The 18,933-nt window shown below is 47.4% G+C and overlaps 1 protein-coding gene and 1 pseudogene across 1 annotated transcript; one reads left to right on the top strand and one right to left on the bottom strand.

The window, feature by feature from the left end:
- Window positions 1–379: 379 nt before the first annotated feature.
- Window positions 380–2,022, top strand: LOC124673303 (annotated as a pseudogene).
- Window positions 2,023–4,856: 2,834 nt separating this feature from the next.
- LOC124673302 (KNR4/SMI1 homolog) lies at window positions 4,857–9,177 on the bottom strand. The gene is made up of 3 exons (XM_047209412.1): window positions 8,746–9,177; window positions 7,805–7,903; window positions 4,857–5,530 (listed from the first exon to the last, which is right to left on the bottom strand). Exons 1-3 carry the CDS (start codon window positions 9,175–9,177, stop codon window positions 5,291–5,293), a joined length of 771 nt encoding a protein of 256 aa, XP_047065368.1. The 3' UTR covers window positions 4,857–5,290.
- Window positions 9,178–18,933: the final 9,756 nt, after the last annotated feature.

Here is an 18,933-nt window from a genome sequence, read left to right as displayed (position 1 = left end):
CATCGTAAGCTCTGTGTCTTGTCGGAAAGCTGCTTGAGAGCAACGATGCGGCATGGTTGTCGTGTATTACCGATAGACTACTGATACGTACATGTGTATATCATACCATACCAAAGCCTGGAATATTATCCTGTGGACGAGACTTATTTATTGGGCAATACCCGTTGTTTTTGTGTATGGGCAAACACAAGTTTCCATGGGTATGGATAACCATGCATGACATGGACATGGGTAAATCCAAACCCTCCCAACGGCAGGTGTATGTAGAGTTCACATTTGGAGTACAACACTTGCTGATCTCCTTGCTCATCTATATATTCCCGATTGTTATTTGCAAGAAGCATCTATCAATTGAGTAGAACCCCCCGCTTGTTGTTGAATGGATTCTTTGCTCAAAGTCGCAGCGCTCGTCCTGACAGCCTTGGCCTCGGCCATAGCCATCCACCTGATGATCCTGAGGAGAGGCAAGAAACCGTGTCCGGCCAACCTGCCCCCCGGCTCCATGGGTCTGCCGGTGATCGGGCAGACCCTAGGCATCATCCGGGCGGCGCACGCCAACGCCGGCAACCAGTGGATACGGGACCGGATGGACATGTACGGGCCGATCTTCAAGGCATCGGTGATGTGCATGCCCACGGTCTTCCTCACGGGCCCGGCTGCCAACAAGCTGATCTTCTTTAGCAGCAGCGTGCTGCGAGGGAGCACGCCTCTTTCCTTGAAACGTATCTTCGGGGAGAGGAGCATCCTGGACCTGCACGGCGACGATCACAGGCGCATTCGTGGGGCGCTAATGGAGTTCCTCAAGCCGGCCATGCTCAGGTAGTACGTTGGGGGGATTGACGCCAATGTGAGGCAACACCTAGAGGAGAAGTGGTGCGGCCAAACCAGTGTCACGGTGCTGCCACTCATGAGGCGGCTGACGTTGGACATCATCTCGGCGCTACTCTTCGGCCTTGAGACGGGCGCCATGCGCGATTCCCTCAACGACGACTTCGGACGCATGATCGAGGGCGTTTTCACTGTCCCACTGGACCTGCCCTTCACAACCTTCAGCCGGAGCCTCAAGGCCAGCCGAAGGGCTTGACGGGTACTCCAGGGGATCATACGTGACAAGAAGGCTAAGCTGGGCCACGACAAGGCCTCGCCCAACACCGACATTATCACCCGCCTGCTCAGCCTTACAGACCACCATGGTGAGCAGCTGCTGACAGAAGAGGAGATCGTCGACAACGGCATATTAGCCCTGATCTCTGGCAACGACACCACCTCCGTACTCATCACGTTCATGGTCCAGCACCTTGCCAATCACCCGGCAACCCTCGTGGCTATGATGCAAGGTAAGTGCCTCTACCTAGTCTAGTCACGCATTGTTGTGTGTCCCTGGCCTTCTTTTATTACCACTCTACTGCTTTTGCATGCGGCTTAATGTTGTGTGTTAATTTCGGGACACAGAGCATGAGGAGATTGCAAGGAGCAAGGCTGATGGAGAGGCTCTGACCTGGGAAGATCTGTCGAAGATGAAGTTTACATGGCAAGTCGCGCAGGAGACACTTCGCATCGACCCTCCAATCTTCGGCAACTTCAGAACAGCACACGAGGACATCGAGTTCGACGGCTACTGCATCCCAAAAGGATGGAAGGTCAGTTAGCATCAATGTATTTTTTTCCTTTACGAACACCAATTTGCAGCAAAAATAAGGCTAATCCAACAAGCTCTTATCGCATGTTCAGGTGTTTTGGTCGGCAAACGTGACGCACATGGACCCGAGCATCTTCCCCGAGCCGCATAAGTTTGACCCCTCCCGGTTCGCGAGCCAGTCATCTGTGACGCCACCGTGCTCCTTCGTTGCGTTCGGTGGCGGCCATAGAATATGCGTCGGGATCGAGTTGGCCAAGATCCAAACATTAGTGATGATGCACAACCTAGTGAGACACTTCACATGGAAGCTCTGCGGCAAGGAAAACTCTTTTCTGAGGGAACACGGCCTGCCAATTGAACTCCAGCACAAGAACCCTCTCTGAATGCGACCACGCTACGGATAAGTTGCAAAATAAGAAAACGAATAAGGAGGCTGGTGCTATGACACCGGAGTTTCCTCTCAGGAAAGTTATGCATGTCCTCACCTGATGTAGGCATGTAACTCGACGTTCCTACTATATCATGGGTGGCATGCCAACTGTTTTCCATTATAACCTTTTATTTGAACTATATAACTGCTAGTGTCAGGGAAATGCTCAACTGAACTCGGGCTCAGATGAGCTCTTTTGCTGGTTCGTCCATCAGCGCCAAGATTGGTGGTACTGGCTGGTATTCACACTCGTATGCTCATTTTCTAGCGGGGAGTCTGGAATTCTTGGGCCCACGACTGCGCACGTATTAAATTCAATTAAATTTCACCGTCACAGTCGAGCGTTGCCGGTAACAGATGGGCAGGTCAATAAAAAAACACTCAGACGTACTGGACCATCGAACATAACAGAACCGGATCCTCTAACTTGAAGGGGAGAAGTTAGAGAAGCTACAGTATCCTTACTTTTCTTCTTCCAAACCATGTGATTGAGTTCCAAATGATTTAAATTAATTTTCATCATACAAATTATGTTATGCATTTGAAGTACTTACATACAACAAAATTATGGTGTAATAAATTTCGCAAAAGTAAAAAAGTTGTGGTGGGAGGCAAGGAGTGCTAAAGCAGCAAAAGTACATGTTAGTAGAATAGTTGTTTCTAAGTTTTTTTTCATGTTCTTCATAGTTGTATCTTACCCATATTAAAAATTGAATCTCTCGAGGATCGTTCATTTTGTTGTGTATACTTGCATTTCTGCTTCAAAAAAGATCTAAACTATTCGCCCCGGCAAGCATCAATTCCTAGGTCCGGCATTGTCCTGCTGGTTACAAAGAATCAGAGATGGTAGTGCAGAAGCGGGTCACAAGAGGAAATCTTTCTAACGTTGAGGATCAGAAGAGGGCATCCCTGCACAAGTCCATGACCTGCACCAGCAGCGAAACCTCTGCACATCAGCCCCGTACAGCTAGAGACGCATCATAATAGTGTCCTGATAACTTACGGTAATGCATAATTTGAAGAGGTCGCAACATATGCGGAAGGAGAGGCCGGCCGATCTTGCGCGCCATCGGCCTATCGTACCAGTGCCCGTCACCGACGAGTCTTGTGCAAAGTTAGCCGATTAGGAAACTTACACGGCAAGCCTTGTATGTACTGTATATATAATTCTCTTTTTTCCTTCGGGCAGCTCAATTGCTAGACCAGACGATCGATCCATCGATAGCTACTAGGTAACTAGATTTACCCTACAAAAACACACATCACCGCCGGCCAGCCATGGGGCTGGTCGTGTCCATGCTAGCAGGGATATCCGTGGGCAAAATCAAAGCGTGCAACGACGACAAAGCCTTCCACGAGAACCGCGTGGACAGGGGCGGCTGCCTCAAGGAGTTCCAGAGGGCAACGAGCAAGTGCCACCCCCGTGAGATCCCTCACGACGGCATTGTCGACGTGGAGGCGTGCGTCAAGGCCACGGTGGCGCTGCGCGAGTGCTTCGCCCGCAACCCCGAGACGTTTAGGCACCTCTACCTCCCCCGCATGGACTACGGCCTCGACGAGGACCTCAAGCCCTCCCCGGAGGAGGTGAAGCAGGAGAGGTCCTACTCCTACAGGTGGTGGACTGGCATGAGGAGAAGCTAGTGTTACATTAATTAGTGATGCACGCATTGCCAATCGATTTTATGTATCCGTGTGCACCATATCGACCTATATGCTGGTGCACTTTCAGTTTCTTATGTTCCCTCCGTCTATAAATAGATGTTCGAGGTTTGTCTAAATTTAGATGTATCTAGACACTAAATAATACATTCAGATTTAAATAAATCTCAGACACCTATTTATAGACAGAGCTAGTATATTAAGAAACGATCTGGTTGATTTGATTACTGAAAAGATGCGTTTTTACTCTTTATGTAACCGTTGTGTATAATTATCCAGATGAACAACGCTAATCAGCATGCAGCGCATACCACAAGAGGAAGAAAGCATGGAATTATCCAGATCAACGACGAATTAACTCATCCCCAAATTCAAGAAGAAACACATTTACTTGCATTTACATACCTTTACAATTTCAGCACTTATTTAATCCGAAAATACAATAGCATTTATCATACTTGCACTTAGTTCTTTCATAAAGTTTACATCACTACCATTACCATACCACTTTACTTAGTTAACCTTTCTTTTTACATTTAATTCATTTTGTTTACTGCATATTTAATTTGTTATTTATTTTTCAATTCTAATGCGGAACCTTGTTCTTGAACGGTGGATTTGGGGACATGATAAAACATTATTTTTTTGGTATGTTGTTTGATGAGAAAAGAGCACAATTATTACCTATTTCCCCCCGGAGTTTGATATAAATCTTTTAGTTACCCTTGTAAAGAAAGAGCTTTTGCTACATATAAATCTTTTAGTTACCCTTGTAAAGAAAGAGCTTTTGCTACATCACTCTGCTTAGATTCTAAACAAATCGGTATCCTAGTGGATCTGATCCCATCAACATCTCCAGCGGGCCATCCGGCAAATCCTACTTGGCGTCATGTGCCGGCACTCCCATGCCGGTCCCTACGGGTTGGGGCCAACCTAGAAGTGCCAGACACATTATTGGGCCACACCTGTTGCCGACAATGGCTCGGAGCCCATTTCATGACCGGCGCTAGAGATGTCATTAGCTTCTACAACCTTTAAACCTGGAGAGTAGTAACAAAATAGAGTATATATTTCTGATAGATTTTTAAACCGCATAGATCTAGTGTACTCACAGAATTCCCGTTTGGATGCATGCAAAGTAATTCATTTAACTGTTTGATCATGGTCTATGGTTAAATTCACAAGACAATCAGGCTATGTACTTTGTTGACTAAGCCAAGAGTTCATGGGTCGGGTTAGCTGCATGCTACAGCTCTGATCTCAGAGGAAGCTTACAAAACCAGAAAACAAGGCATGTAATCTTATCACCGTAACTCTTCACAGTTGGCTTCTACTACCAGACAGAACACACAAAAGTGCACGCATCTTGATTTCCAACTTTCCGAATCATAGAGAACAGCACACAAACATATCAAACTACAACAGAGTAAGCTGCATCGATGTAAACTATGCAAGAGTGATGCCTAGTTACCTGGTGCACACACGAAGCTAAACTTTAACTAGACAGTAGGCGGCAGCACCCATGCATACCAAACGGTGCACCTTCTTCAGAAGTACGCTTCTTACACTTCCTCGGAGAACAGCAGCTTGCCACTGAGATCACTGCTGCACGTGTTAGAGGGTGACATAGCATATTCCCTGATGAAGACGTCTCTAAGCATAGGCGTGAAGTAGAGGGGTGTGATCAAGAGAGGCGACACAATTGCAGTGGCTGCTACAGCTTCCCACCAGAATTCGCTCGCATTGTAGTAAACGGAAACGTGGGTGATGAAAAGGAGGATCTGCAAGACGAAGGCAATGTTCTGCAGGAAACAAGAACGGAAAAAACAGATTAGGTTATGAAAATGCTTGCAAAATGGCGGAAGTAATACATGCACAGCTAGCTAGGATGCAAAAGAAGATAATATGTATGTCAGTATCCTTGACATTGTTTGTAGCCTGGTGCTGTCGTAAAAGTTATGTTGGTTACAGGCAATCTAAACAGACAATGTGGTCGTTTCATTTTTGAGAAATGGAACTATGCGGTTCTCTGGCAGCTCCATCTGAATTCAAAAACTCAACATTCAAATAACTCTTATATATGTTAAGAGTCTCCTGGAAAATATCCCCTTCGTATTTCACATATATAACTAAAAACAGACTTCTAAAGATAGGTCCGACGTAGTGGGGTTGATTTGAGTATGACCAGTTTAAGGGATATGCTTTCAGTTTCTGACAATGGTAAGGTTTTTCGGAAACCGGCTTGTATGGACCGTGGACTCAAGATGATGTACACATGCAGAGCTGTTGGATACAAAGTCCCTAGTCCTGCAGATCAATTACGCTGGGAACAACTTAGCGACTTTTTAAAATTATCCGTTTATGTTAATCCATAACTAGTATGTCAAGTATGGGAAAGTTTAACTGCAAGGAGCTGTACATACTACAAACAAATTGAAGCAGTGTAATGTACAATAATTTTTTTAAAGGGGCATACACTTGGTTTTACAACCTTTGAACCATGAGTATAACAAAATGGACCATATGGACTTCATTTTATTCATAAAATTCCCATTTGTATGGATGCAGAATTATTTAGCCAAAACGAAACTAGGCAGTCCTCCACTTTGGCAGCTCCATCCCAATTAACAACCTCAATGCTGTAACAATCCTCTATTCCTCTTCTACTTTAAAAGGGTCTCCTAGGAAATATCACCCTCATATTTCACATACAGAATTAAAAACAGGCTTCTAAAGACAGGTCTAACGCACTCAATGATGAAGGAATGCAACAAAAAGTTCTTGCAGCTGACTTAAGATTGGAGTTCAGCAGAAATACAGAAAAGTTAAGAATTTAAGTGTCTAACTGTGGTCCCAACAAAATGCCCACAAATTACTGTATAATGTGCACACATATAGACTACAAAACCCAACTTACACAAGCATATCGTGAAAGCATGCACATGAAATAAATACATAGTACTCATGGCTAGATAAGATTCCAGGTAACGATGCAAAGCTGAGTTGACTGTGCTTACGAAGCCGTGATATATCAGACTGGCCAGCTTAGGCTTGGTGATGGCCAGCTTAAAGTTTGGTAGAACGATAGAAAATATAAGTAATTTAAGTGCCTAGCTATGGCCCCAACAAAACGCAACCAAAGTTCCGTACAATTAGCACACCTATATGGTAGAAACCCCATTTATGCATTTGCAATTTTAATTTGGTCGTGGAATAACATTAGCGGAGGAAGGGTTGATTTGAGTATGACAGGTTTAAGGGATATGCTTTCAGTTTCTGACAATGGTAAGGTTTTCAGGGAACCGGCTTGTATGGACCGTGGACTTAAGATGATGTACACAGGCAGAGCTGTTGGATACACAGCCCCTAGTCCTGCAGATCAAGTAGGCTGGGAACGACTTGGCGATTTTCTTAACATTACCCATTTATGTTAATCCATAACTAGTATGTCAAGTATGGGAACAACTTAGCAAAAGAAGAAGTTTAACTGCAAGGAGCTGTACATACTACAAACAAATTGAAGGAGTGTACTGTACAATATTTTTCTAAAAGGGGCATACACTTGGTTTTACAACCTTCGAACCGTGAGTATAACAAAATAGAATAATATGGACTTCATGTTATTCCTAAAATTCCCATTTGTATGGATGCAGAATTATTTAGCCAAAATGGAACTAGGTGGTTCTGCCCTTAGGCAGCTCCATCCCAATTAACAACCTCAATCTGTGAAGATCCTTTTCTACATTTTAAGGGCCTCCTAGAAAATATCACCCTCATATTTCACATATAGAATTAAAAACAGGCTTCTAAAGACAGGTCCAACGTACTCAATGATGTGCAACAAAAAGTTCTTGCACATGACTTAAGATTGGAGTTCGGCGAAATACAGAAAACTTAAGATATTAATGGACTAACTGTGGTCCCAACGAAATGCCCACAAACTACTGTACAATGTGCACGCATATAGACTACAAAACCCAATTTATACAAGCATGCACATGAAATAAATACATGTTACTCATGGCTCTAGATAAGATTCCAGGGTAATGATGCAAAGCTGGGTTGACTGTGCTTACGAAGCCGTGATATATCAGACTAGCCAGCTTAGGCTTGCTGATGACCAGCTCCTCCTCCCCCTCTTCCTCCTTTAAGCCTTTCTTGATGGGTGCATTGCCCTACAAATGAAACAGCAAAGAACATGAATTGTGCCCTAAATAACGATGTAAAGCACAGAACGATGGTAGTAATGCTTAAAACAACTCCTGGACAACTCGGTTGTTGTTATTTCTAATGGGGATAAAAGTAAGATGTAATGCTTTAGATGCACAGAGATGGGGCATGAAGTGAATGACAGCAAGGATACAATGTTTTGTGATATGCGTGAACACGATGATCTGTTACAGGCTTACAGCTGCACCATCAGCTGATTCTACCAAACAGTAAAACATACCCCAGACGATAGTTAGCATTTAGATAATTGCTCATGGGGATAAAATCAAGATGAAATGCTTTAGATAAATAGAAATAGGGCATGAAGTGAAAGATATCAAGGGCATACACTTTTGTGGTGTGCGTGAACATAACGATCATGTAGGCTAGAAACTGCCCTGACCTGATACTACCTCAACCAGTGGCTAGCTTATGTGGACATTAGGCAGGAGGATTTGGATTGTTTCACATCCCAGTGACCAGTGAAGTGGCAATGGGGTTTGAAAAATAATTGCAATTTTAATCAACAAGGCTCACAAGGTTTAAACTAAAAATTTATGGAGCAACAACGGGATCGGGGGATGGAACCCTAAAACTACCGCAGAATTTTTGTCGACCACATTCTTGGTAAAGAATTATAGCGTGTCTGGTGAAATCAGGGACTATTCTTCAGATTTTATGCCGTGGGTTGGTTCAATTGAGCGGCCGGCGGGCAATCGGGCTCCATCATCCATGGCTACGACCTGGAAGGGCTCCGCCGCACCGGAGTTGGGGGGTACAGAGGAGGAAAACCGGAGAAGGCCCTCACCTGAGCCACCGCCGCGAGGAAGGACGTCTTCTTGGCGGAGGCGGAGATGGCGATGGACGCCCACTTCTTGGTCTCGGAGGCCGCGTCCGCCGCCACGGACGCGCACTTCTTGGTTTCGGAGGCCGCTTTCGCCGCCACGGACGCGCACTTCTCGGCTTCCTTGATGGCTTCCGCCACAGTTGTCTCCCAGTCCTCGGATTGCGCGGCGGCTCTCGCCGCGACGGACGCCCACTCCTCGGCTTCCGCGGCGGCTTTCGCCGCGACGGAGACCCACTCCTCGGCTTCGGCGATGGCCTCTGCCGCGACGGCCACCCACCTGTTGGCCTCGGCGACGGCTTCCGCCGCCACGGACGCCCACTTCTTGGCTTCGTCGGCGGCGGAGAGCTTGTCGCCGGCGGCGGCGGAGAGCTTGTTGTACCCGGCGGCGGCCATCTTTTGGGGAAAAGCCCCTCAGAGATCTGGACCTTAAAAATCTCGAAGCCTGGAAAGGTGGAATCCGGTAGTCAGAGGCCCAATCCCAGAGTCTGGGCTGGCCAACATGGCCCATGGGAGTACAATTTAATTAATATGAAATGCTCAAAAAAATTTAAAAGCTCTACATCCTGCCCATTCAGGAATTTGAGGACACGGGCACGGAGAAAGCAAGCTTGGAACTTACTTCTGCTTCAAAGTTCAAACTTACTGCTTCAAACTTAGTTTTAGAAATTTAAACTCGTAAGCTTAAAGCAGAAGAAATAACTTTGAACATTGGAACATCAGATGGTGGGCAATGGGCAGAAGATGCGGCATAAAAGATGGTGATTATGGAAGAAACACAGTAGGAGTAGGTGTCTTTCATCATGTTATAGTAAGTTAAATGTCTCGGTCAAGTGTGTGTCACGTTCTCACTTCCCGGATACGTGATGACGGACACAATGGTCGACCCATGATAGGTGGTCGGTGGTTTAGTTGGCACCGAATAGTTGTGTGTGTGTTGTGGTTTGTTGTTGCTGAGTTGTTTGCATGAGCGGGCCAATGAATTGTTGGGATGTACCAAATTGATATACCTATGGGCTATGGCATTGATAAATATTAACACACTAGGGTGGCCCATGGACGATGCGGTTGGCAAGCCCATTGGGTTTCCTAAGTACGAAGGACCAAGACGAAGGCCCGACTGGTTAGGAGATAGTTAAGAGGGAGCCTGGTTAGGAGCAACGCGGAGACTTGGAGTACAAGGCTAGGAGCACATTGTCTAGGCTAGGACTATATATCTGTTATCACCAGATTTTAACCGAGTCAGGAGGTGGGCCGTGATTGAGATGGGCTTGGAGAATATACACGGAGAATATTCATGAATCGGCCTTGTACAAGAGTTTGGGCTAGATTGCCCGTGTATCTGTAAATTATAGTAGGTTACGTGTCGGTTAGAATTAAGAGATAGAGTTTAGCTCGTACACGGTTGGGTTTATTTCCAAGTTAGGAAGTCTACGGACTATAAATATGTATCTAGGGTTATTGAGAAAGGAGGACGATCACGTTCACAACAAACCAATCTAGGCGCATCGCCACCCCTTGTTTCGAGGGTTTCTTCCGGGTAAGCGCTATCGTTGCCTAGATCGCATCTTGCGATCTAGGCAGTATCTTGTTTATTCGTTGTTCATGTGTTGCTCGTACTGAAGCCTTTTTGATGGCAAGCAACACCGTTATCATAGATATGTTAGGGCTAGCATTGGTACTTTCTCGGCGTATTTGCTTAGTTATGCTGCCCCTAGATGTCTAGCTGCCCTTGCACCCATCTCAGGTGTAAGGGCAGCACCTTGCTTAGTCTTTATTTAGTAGATTCGATCTGTTATGGTTGTTCCTTGTTCTTCAAGGATTAGTTTGATATCCATATGGTTAGGCCTTGCAAACGGGTTGAATGATCCAGTAGTGCGTAAGGTACGGTTTGGTTGATTCTAGAAGGGATGTTCCGAGGATCAACTCCATGTTGGTTTTTAGGCCTTTTCTAGGGTTGGTTTTACTGTTATCTTCCGTATCCGCCAGGCTCAACTACGTGTAGGACGTTCCGGTTATGTGGTGAAAACCCAAAATCGTCGTAGATCGTTTTAGCTTAGTATTAACCAAGCAGGACCACCATGTTATCGTAGATCCAATACGAATCATGGGTGGATCGGCTCCCTGAGCTGATTCACGGGATAACCTGAGAGCCGATCGAGGCTCGTATTTAATGTTTACGTGTCTGCCATGCAGGAAATTAATCGAAGCAACTCATCACCTTCCTGACCAGGTATAGGTCAGGTGGCACGCCCTTGCACCAGCTTGGACGTGTGCCGGAGCATTGCGGGCCGTCGCCCGAGGGACCAAGGACCCACCGGCCAGTCCTGGGAGCCTCCCGGCTCTACGTGTTGCCCGTCGCTGCTCGCCGGTGGGTTTTGGCAGGCAACACATTCTGGCACGCCCGGTGGGACACTCTACAACAACTGCGTCAACATCTGCAACTGAGATGGCGGACGCACCAGTCACGTACGAAGATCTGACTGAGGAGCACAACAAGAAATACGATGAGCTTAAAGCTCTCTTCGAAGCCGACCTCATCGGCTCTTTCGAAAGGACCCGTACACATGGCATTAGATGGAAAGGGTTCTCAGCTGAAGGCGCCCTCGATGAGGTGGATCTGTCTACCGCTTCAGAGGAACGCACCAGAGCTCTGCGCCAGGAAGTTAACTACATGGTAGCTCATTCGCTACACCGTCATTCTGAGAGCCTGGTGAACGCTTTTGAGCGCGTTGCGGTTCGCGTAGTTCAGGAGATCATGAAGCATCAGTACTCCCCGTCAGGACCTACCCTAGGGACTCACCAGGGAGAAATACCGTTACAGACCAGACCGTAGCTGCCTTTCTCGTTAGCAGCTCCAGAACCGCCGGGTTCACCGGCGTTCGTCGTCTACAAGATTGGAGGCGACCCTGCTGATTACCAGTTCATGCTGGAACCGCCTAAGGAAATCCCGCATGGATACACGTGCATGTATGTGCCAGATTGCAATAACTTGGCGCGCACGAACCAGATTACAGCAGGAGGAATTTCTGGAGCCGCAGGAGGAATTACTGGAGTGGAGGCCGATAAACAGGCGTGGCTAGCTAAATATGCCACTGCAACGAGTCATCAAAGCTCGGCCCCTGCAGCTCCTACAGTGGACCAAATCAGTGCAATCTTAAGAGATCAGTTCGGCATGGTGCCGAAAAGGAGGGCAATCGGCTATTCCAAGCCATACCCCAACGAATATGATTTGATTCCACTGCCGCCCAAATATCGGCTCCCTGAGTTCTCAAAGTTTAGTGGGTCAGACGGCTCTAGTTCGATTGAGCACGTGAGCCGATATTTGGCACAGCTGGGCATGATCTCCGCATCAGACCAGTTGCGTGTGAGGTTTTTCGCACAATCCCTCACAGGACCAGCTTTTGGGTGGTACACCTCGTTGCCACCAGATTCAATCCGGACGTGGAAGCAGCTGGAAGAGCAGTTTCACATGCAATATCACTCAGAAGCTTCCGAGGCTGGCATTGCCAATCTGGCACAAGTGCGTCAAAAGCGTGGAGAAACGGTGTCTGAATACATTCAGCGTTTCAGGACTGTCAGGAACCGATGTTATTCGGCTCGTTTGAATGAGAAAGAAGCAGTCGATCTGGCAGTATTGGGCCTCGCAGCGCCGATCAAGGATCTTGCTTGCCAAGCGGAATACACTTCACTGGCGCATATGGTTCAGAAATTGCCTTTGTATGAACAGCGCCACCCTGAATTGTATCAAGATAAGTTCAAACGCCCTATAAGCCTGGTTGAGACAGGAGAAGCTGAAGACTCTACAGAAGACCAGGAAGTAGCGGTGGCTGAATGGGCTCGGGGGGCAAACCCCGTGTCCTGCAAATGGGTGAAGCCACAAGGGCCTGCAAAAGGGTTTGACTTCGACGTAAGCAAGGCTGAGCAGATATTTGATTTACTGCTTAAGGAGAAACAGCTGAAGTTATCTGAAGGCCACAAGATCCCTACGGTGCAAGAGCTGAATGGAAGACTATACTGCAAGTGGCATAACTCGTTCACCCATACCACCAGCGACTGCAAAGTGTTGCGTCAGCAAATCCAAATGGCGATAGAACAAGGCCGTCTGATTTTCGGTCAATATGCCATGAAAGTGGACACGCAACCATTTCCTGCCGTCAACATGGTGGAGTACGGTCACCCCACGAGGCGTCAGCCAGGTTTCTCGTTCGATATTAACATGGCAGGGCCTGTATACCACCCTGGCAAGGATAAAGAAGAGAGCAGTCGTTCTCGTGGCAAGGACAAGGAGGAGGTCGGCCCGCGTGACCGGCCCCAATATGATGACAAACGGTACGTCACCGAGGAACAAGTGAGAAGCGTGCGGTATCAACGACCACTCTCCGAGCACCTTCTTAACAAATATGAGCGTCAGTATGACCGACGCCGGCGGTATGACACAGCCGATGAAAGAGATCGTCGGTCTAGCGTAAGCGACAGAGAGTATCGTCGGTATGATAGAGACGACGAAGGATATGAGCGCCGCGCTAAGGGAAGGTCAAGGGAGCAAGAAGACATGGACAGGCACTGGGATTGTCCTTTCTTTAAGCATTGCTGGGATTGAGGAATGAGCCGATTGACTACAATCGACAACTGCACGGTGTGTAGACAGAAGAAGGAGGACACAGGTGACGTGTCAGTGTTCAACCGTCTAGGACCTCTCCCATCTCGGAACAAACAAGCTGAGCCATCTCGGGTAGACGATCTAGAGGAGTATGAAGACGAATCAGAAGAAGAAGAAGAAGATAGATACCACCGGCCAAGGTGGTGCCCTGATGGACTCAGTCACTCCCAAAAGCGTAGGGTGCAGCGGCTACGTAGCTTGGAGGAAGCCGAAAGGCAATACCTGCCCACGTTAAGGAAAGCGCGGCCCGATCTGGCCGTGAAAATTCAGCAAACTTTGGACGCAGAAGGTCGTCCACAGAAGAAAGAATGGCGCCCCAAGCAAATTAAAGCCGATGAGAAGACATCGGCTGGCACAAATATGGTGTTCATCCTTCCGGCGGAGTTTTGTGCTCCAAGAACAGAAGAAGCATCGGTAGCACAGTTCGACTGTGGTCCACGGCCAATTATCTTTGAAAAGCCACAGGAGAAGGGCTACAAACATCTGAAGGCCCTATACCTAAAAGGTTACATCAATGGGCAGCCTGTCAGCAAGATGATGGTTGACACCGGAGCGGCAGTCAATATAATGTCGTACTCCATGTTGCGACATTTGGGACGCTCTACAGAAGATCTGATCAAAATCAACATCACACTAAGCGACTTCAACGGTCAAGCGTCAGAGACGCAAGGCGTTCTGAACGTCGATCTAACCGTAGGCCAAAAAACCATCCCTACATCGTTCTTCATCGTCGACAGCAAGAGCACCTACGCTGTCCTGCTAGGGAGGGATTGGATTCACGTCAACTTCTGCATTCCATCCACAATGCACCAATGCTTGATACAGTGGGATGGAGATGAAGTGGAGGTCGTTCATGCAGATGACTCAGCCGAAATCTCAACGGCTGGCATGAACATTTGGGAAGCGGAAGACCAAGAGCCACTCTCTGGAGTCAGTTTGGACGGCTGTGAGCGCATCGAAGTGACAAAAAACGGGGTGAGGCTGGTCTTATCCACCGGCCTGACAGTGTAGCAAGAGCAAAGTCTATGGACGTACGTGGCAAGACCGATCCCTGCGATCGGCCCCAAAAAATAAAAAGCAATGATCCTACCTCAAACACGTCACGTAGTCCTAGTAGGGAGGCTCCCTCCCGTAGTAGAGCATGAACAAGTTGTAAACCTTCTTTGAGCAATGCAATCAAAATGGGGGCCGATTCCAGCAATCGGCCCATATTATCCTCGTCACACGTTTTGCCTGTGTTCAGCATCGATCTAGCAGGCGACGGAAAGCTAGAGTATGGGTTTACCTCGGCTGATGAGCTAGAAGAGATTGACATTGGTCCTGGGGATAAGCCACGACCAACTTTTATCAGCAAAAAGTTAGATCCGCATCTGAGGAGCCTGATGATAGCTCTGTTGAAAGAATACCCAGATTGCTTTGCATGGGATTACACAGAAATGCCTGGGTTAGACAGGAGCATCATTGAGCATCGGCTCCTCTCAAGAAAGGATTTCGGCCGTTCCAGCAACGTGCACGTCAGATGAAGGCCGATATTCTAGAAGAAGTCAAGAAAGAGATCGAGAAAATGTTGACCGCCGGATTCATCAGGCCATGCAGGTACGCTGAGTGGATTTCTAGTATCGTACCTGTGCAGAAAAAGGACGGCCGATGGCGCGTCGCCATAGATTTTCGAGATCTCAATAGAGCCACTCCAAAGGATGAATATCCCATGCCGATAGCGTGAGACATTGATCAATGCAGCTGCTGGTCACAAGGTTTTAAGTTTCATGGATGGCAATGCTGGCTATAATCAAATTTTCATGGTCCAGAAGATATACACAAGACTGCATTCAGAGTTCTAGGTTCAGTGGGCTTGTTTGAATATGTAGTCATGACTTTTGGACTGAAGAATGCCGGCGCAACGTACCAAAGAGCCATGAATTACATCTTCCATGATCTGATCGGCAAGTTGGTGGAGATATACATCGATGACGTGGTGGTAAAGTCTGTTTCACTAGAAGGACACTTGGATGATTTGCGACGCATCCTGGACCGAACTAGGAAGTTCGGGCTAAGAATGAATCCAAAGAAGTGTGCTTTTGGTGTAACGGCCGGTCAGTTCGTGGGTTTCTTGGTTCATGAACGTGGAATTGAGATCGGCCTGAAAAGTCAAGAGGCAGTGCAAACAATGCAACCACCTACCACGAAGAAGGAACTCCAGTCTCTCATCGGCAAAATCAACTTCGTTAGAAGATTCATATCTAATCTGTCAGGGCGAATCGAGCCGTTCATGGGACTGGTGAAAATTAAATCTGATGACGAGTTTCACTGGGGGCAGAGCAACAGCGGGCGTTTGACGAGATTAAAGGATATTTGACGAAGCCACCTGTGTTGGTTCCGCCCCAGCAAGACAGACCATTCTATATATACTTATCAGTGGCTGACACTTCCATCGCCTCAGTGGTGGTTTTACTGTATGATGGTCTGGAGAGAGTTGCTTTCTACCTCAGCAGGAGGATGCTGGATGCAAAGACGAGGTACCCTGACATTGAGAAGTTGTGCCTCTGCCTGTTTTTTTACCTGCACCAAGCTTCGTCACGTCTTGTTGACAGCAGAAATTATCATCATATGCAAGTCAGACGTCGTCAAACACATGCTGTCGGTTCCTGTGTTGAAAGGCCGACTCGGCAAATGGATGTTTGCATTATCGGAATTTGATCTCCGGTATCAGCCTGCGAAGGCAGTCAAGGGACAAGCGTTGGCCGATCTGATTGCTGAACGAATCAATACTGATATAGCAACACTGTCTGTACGTGCATGGGCCATGTTCTTCGATGGATTGGCTTGTGATGATGGTTGCGGCATCGGCATTCTACTCGTGTCGCCCCGGGGGGCAACATATTCCTTCTCCATCAGATTATCTACCCCTTGCACCAACAATGTTGCTGAGTATGAAGCAATATGCAAGGGAATGGAGTTGCTTATAGAAGCGAGGCGAAGCAGTGGAGCTTTTTGGAGACTCTAAATTGGTGATTTCCCAACTCACGGAGGAATACAAGTGTGAGAGCGAGTCGCTCTTCCCATTATGGATACAATGCCGTGAGTTGATGGCACAATTTAGGTATATAAACTTCAATTGGATCCCAAGGTCGCAAAATACCGAGGCCAACGATCTCGCGCAGATGGCATCAGGCTACAAGGACGTAGCAGAAGGAGCCGATGTTCAGGTACAGTTCCTGGAACCAGATGACTGGAGAGCCGATATCTTCAATTACTTGAAAGATCCGGCTCGGGGGGCACCTAAACGGATAAGATACAAGGCCATGAAGTACGACCTTATAGAAGATGACATGTTCTACAGGACTCTGGAGGGATTACTCCTCAAATGCCTGGGGCCAGCCGAGTCGAATCGGCTCTTACACGAGGTACACGAAGGCGCCTGTGGAACTCACCAGTCGACTCATAAGATGAAATGGCTGATCAGGCGATCAGGGTTTTACTGGCCCACCATGCTTGAGGATTGCTTCATGTACTATAAAGGATGTCAAGCGTGTCAGATGTTTGGGAAAATTCAGATGGTACCTGCATCAGCAATGAACCCCATCATCAAGCCTTGGCCATTTCGAGGTTGGGGCATGGATATGATCGGCAAAATCCATCCTGCATCGAGCAAAGGCCAGGAGTGGATTTTGGCCATTACAGATTACTTCACTAAATGGGTGGAGGCTGTCCCTATGAAGTCAGTAAAATCCCAAGATGTTATCAATTTTGTGAAAGAACATGTCATTCATAGATTCGGGATTCCCCAGACTATCAGGACCGATGGAGGTTCGGTCTTCATTTCTAAAGAGTTCAGAAAGTTCTGCGACGACATGGGAATTAAGTTGATCCGATCGTCTCCATACTATGCTCAAGCAAATGGGCAAGCTGAAGCGTCCAACCAGAGCCTTATCAAGCTGATTAAGAGGAAAGTTGACGAGCACCCTAGACGTTGGCATGAAGTATTGTCAGAAGCTTTGTGGGCTTATCGCATGTCATGTCATGGAGCTATAAAAATCTCGCCATACCAGTTGGTCTATGGACAAGAAGCCGTATTGCCTTGGGAAATTACGGCTGGATCGAGACGTGTTACGTTTCAGGATGATCTAACAACTGAAGAATATGCAGCCCTGATGAGTGATAGTATTGAGGATCTAACGGAACTCAGACTTTGATCGTTGGAGAAGATTAAAGAGAACAAAGCCAAGGTAGCTCGCACATACAATAAGAAGGTGAGACCAAAGGAGTTTCAGGTTGGTGATCTAATATGGGAAGCTGTGTTGCCATTAGGAACTAAGGATAAGGTATATGGTAAATGGTCTCCTAATTGGCACGGACCGTACAGAGTCGACCAGGTTTTGAAGGGTAATGCATACATGCTCGAGCAGCTGGACGGTGTTAAATTCCCAGTAGATGTCAATGGTCAACATCTCAAGAAATATTTCCCAAGCATGTGGGAGGACGGACAGTGAAATATGGGGGCCGATGCATAAAATCGGCCAGTTAAAAAAAAATTTACATACAAATCACAGCCGACGCACAGACATCGAATTTAGAAAAATATGCAAAACAACAAGATACAAGTACAGCCGATGCACAGACATCGACTTCAGACTAAAAGTCGATGCACAGCCATCGACTCTAGAGGTACAAGCCCAATTGAGCAGTTACCAGATTACTTTCAGGCCAGAGACCGTGGCATTGGCGTGGGATGATTCTGCCATTGGATTCGCTGAGAAGAAGTTGAATCTGCGTGATTGAGATCTAAGATTCGCGTGGCCGTGAGTTGGATCTGTTCGAGCGGCGATGTGGGGATCTGAGTTTACTCTTTCAGACGGAGGTTGCAGGTTACCGTTTGAATAGGCAACTGATTTGGCCTTACTCGCGTTTTATGGTAAAGGCCGATGCGCTGCAATCGGCTCTTTGCGCGTTGACTTGCTTTGACAATCGGCAAAATTGATATGAAAGCAAAATCGACATAGAAACGCTTTCTTCATTAATAAAGGGGGGTTTTTTTTACAGAGAAGAGCCGATTGCTCAAGAAAAGAAGAACAAAAGAGGAGCCGATTACTACTACTAGTCCTATGGTAGTAGTCCCTAATCTAAGGGCCGTCGCTGCCCTCGTCGTCGCCGTCGTAGCTGCCGTCGGCGCTGCTGCCGACGAGCTCCTCGTCGCTGCTCCCGTAGCCCTCAGCAGGGGCTTCTTCCTCCTCCTCCTCGTCGTCGTCGTCCGACCCGACGCGGAAGCGCTTCGCCGGCGGGTACTCGTCGGAGGAGTGGTCGTCCTCCTCTTCCTCCTCCTCGTCGGAGGAGGTGAAGTCGTCCCAGGAGAAGAAGTCATCTTCGCTCTCCGCTTCCAGCTCCCCATCGGCGAGGAACTGGAGGTCGTTGTCTCCGTCGGTCAAGGACTTGTCATCCTCGGACCAGACGGAGGAATCGTGGTCCTCCATGTCCTACTTCTCTGGGGCGCG

The sequence above is a fragment of the Lolium rigidum genome, chromosome 7, assembly GCF_022539505.1.
Source record: "Lolium rigidum isolate FL_2022 chromosome 7, APGP_CSIRO_Lrig_0.1, whole genome shotgun sequence".
NCBI classification, from domain to species: domain Eukaryota; kingdom Viridiplantae; phylum Streptophyta; class Magnoliopsida; order Poales; family Poaceae; genus Lolium; species Lolium rigidum.
This window is presented reverse-complemented; position numbering and strand designations above follow the sequence as displayed.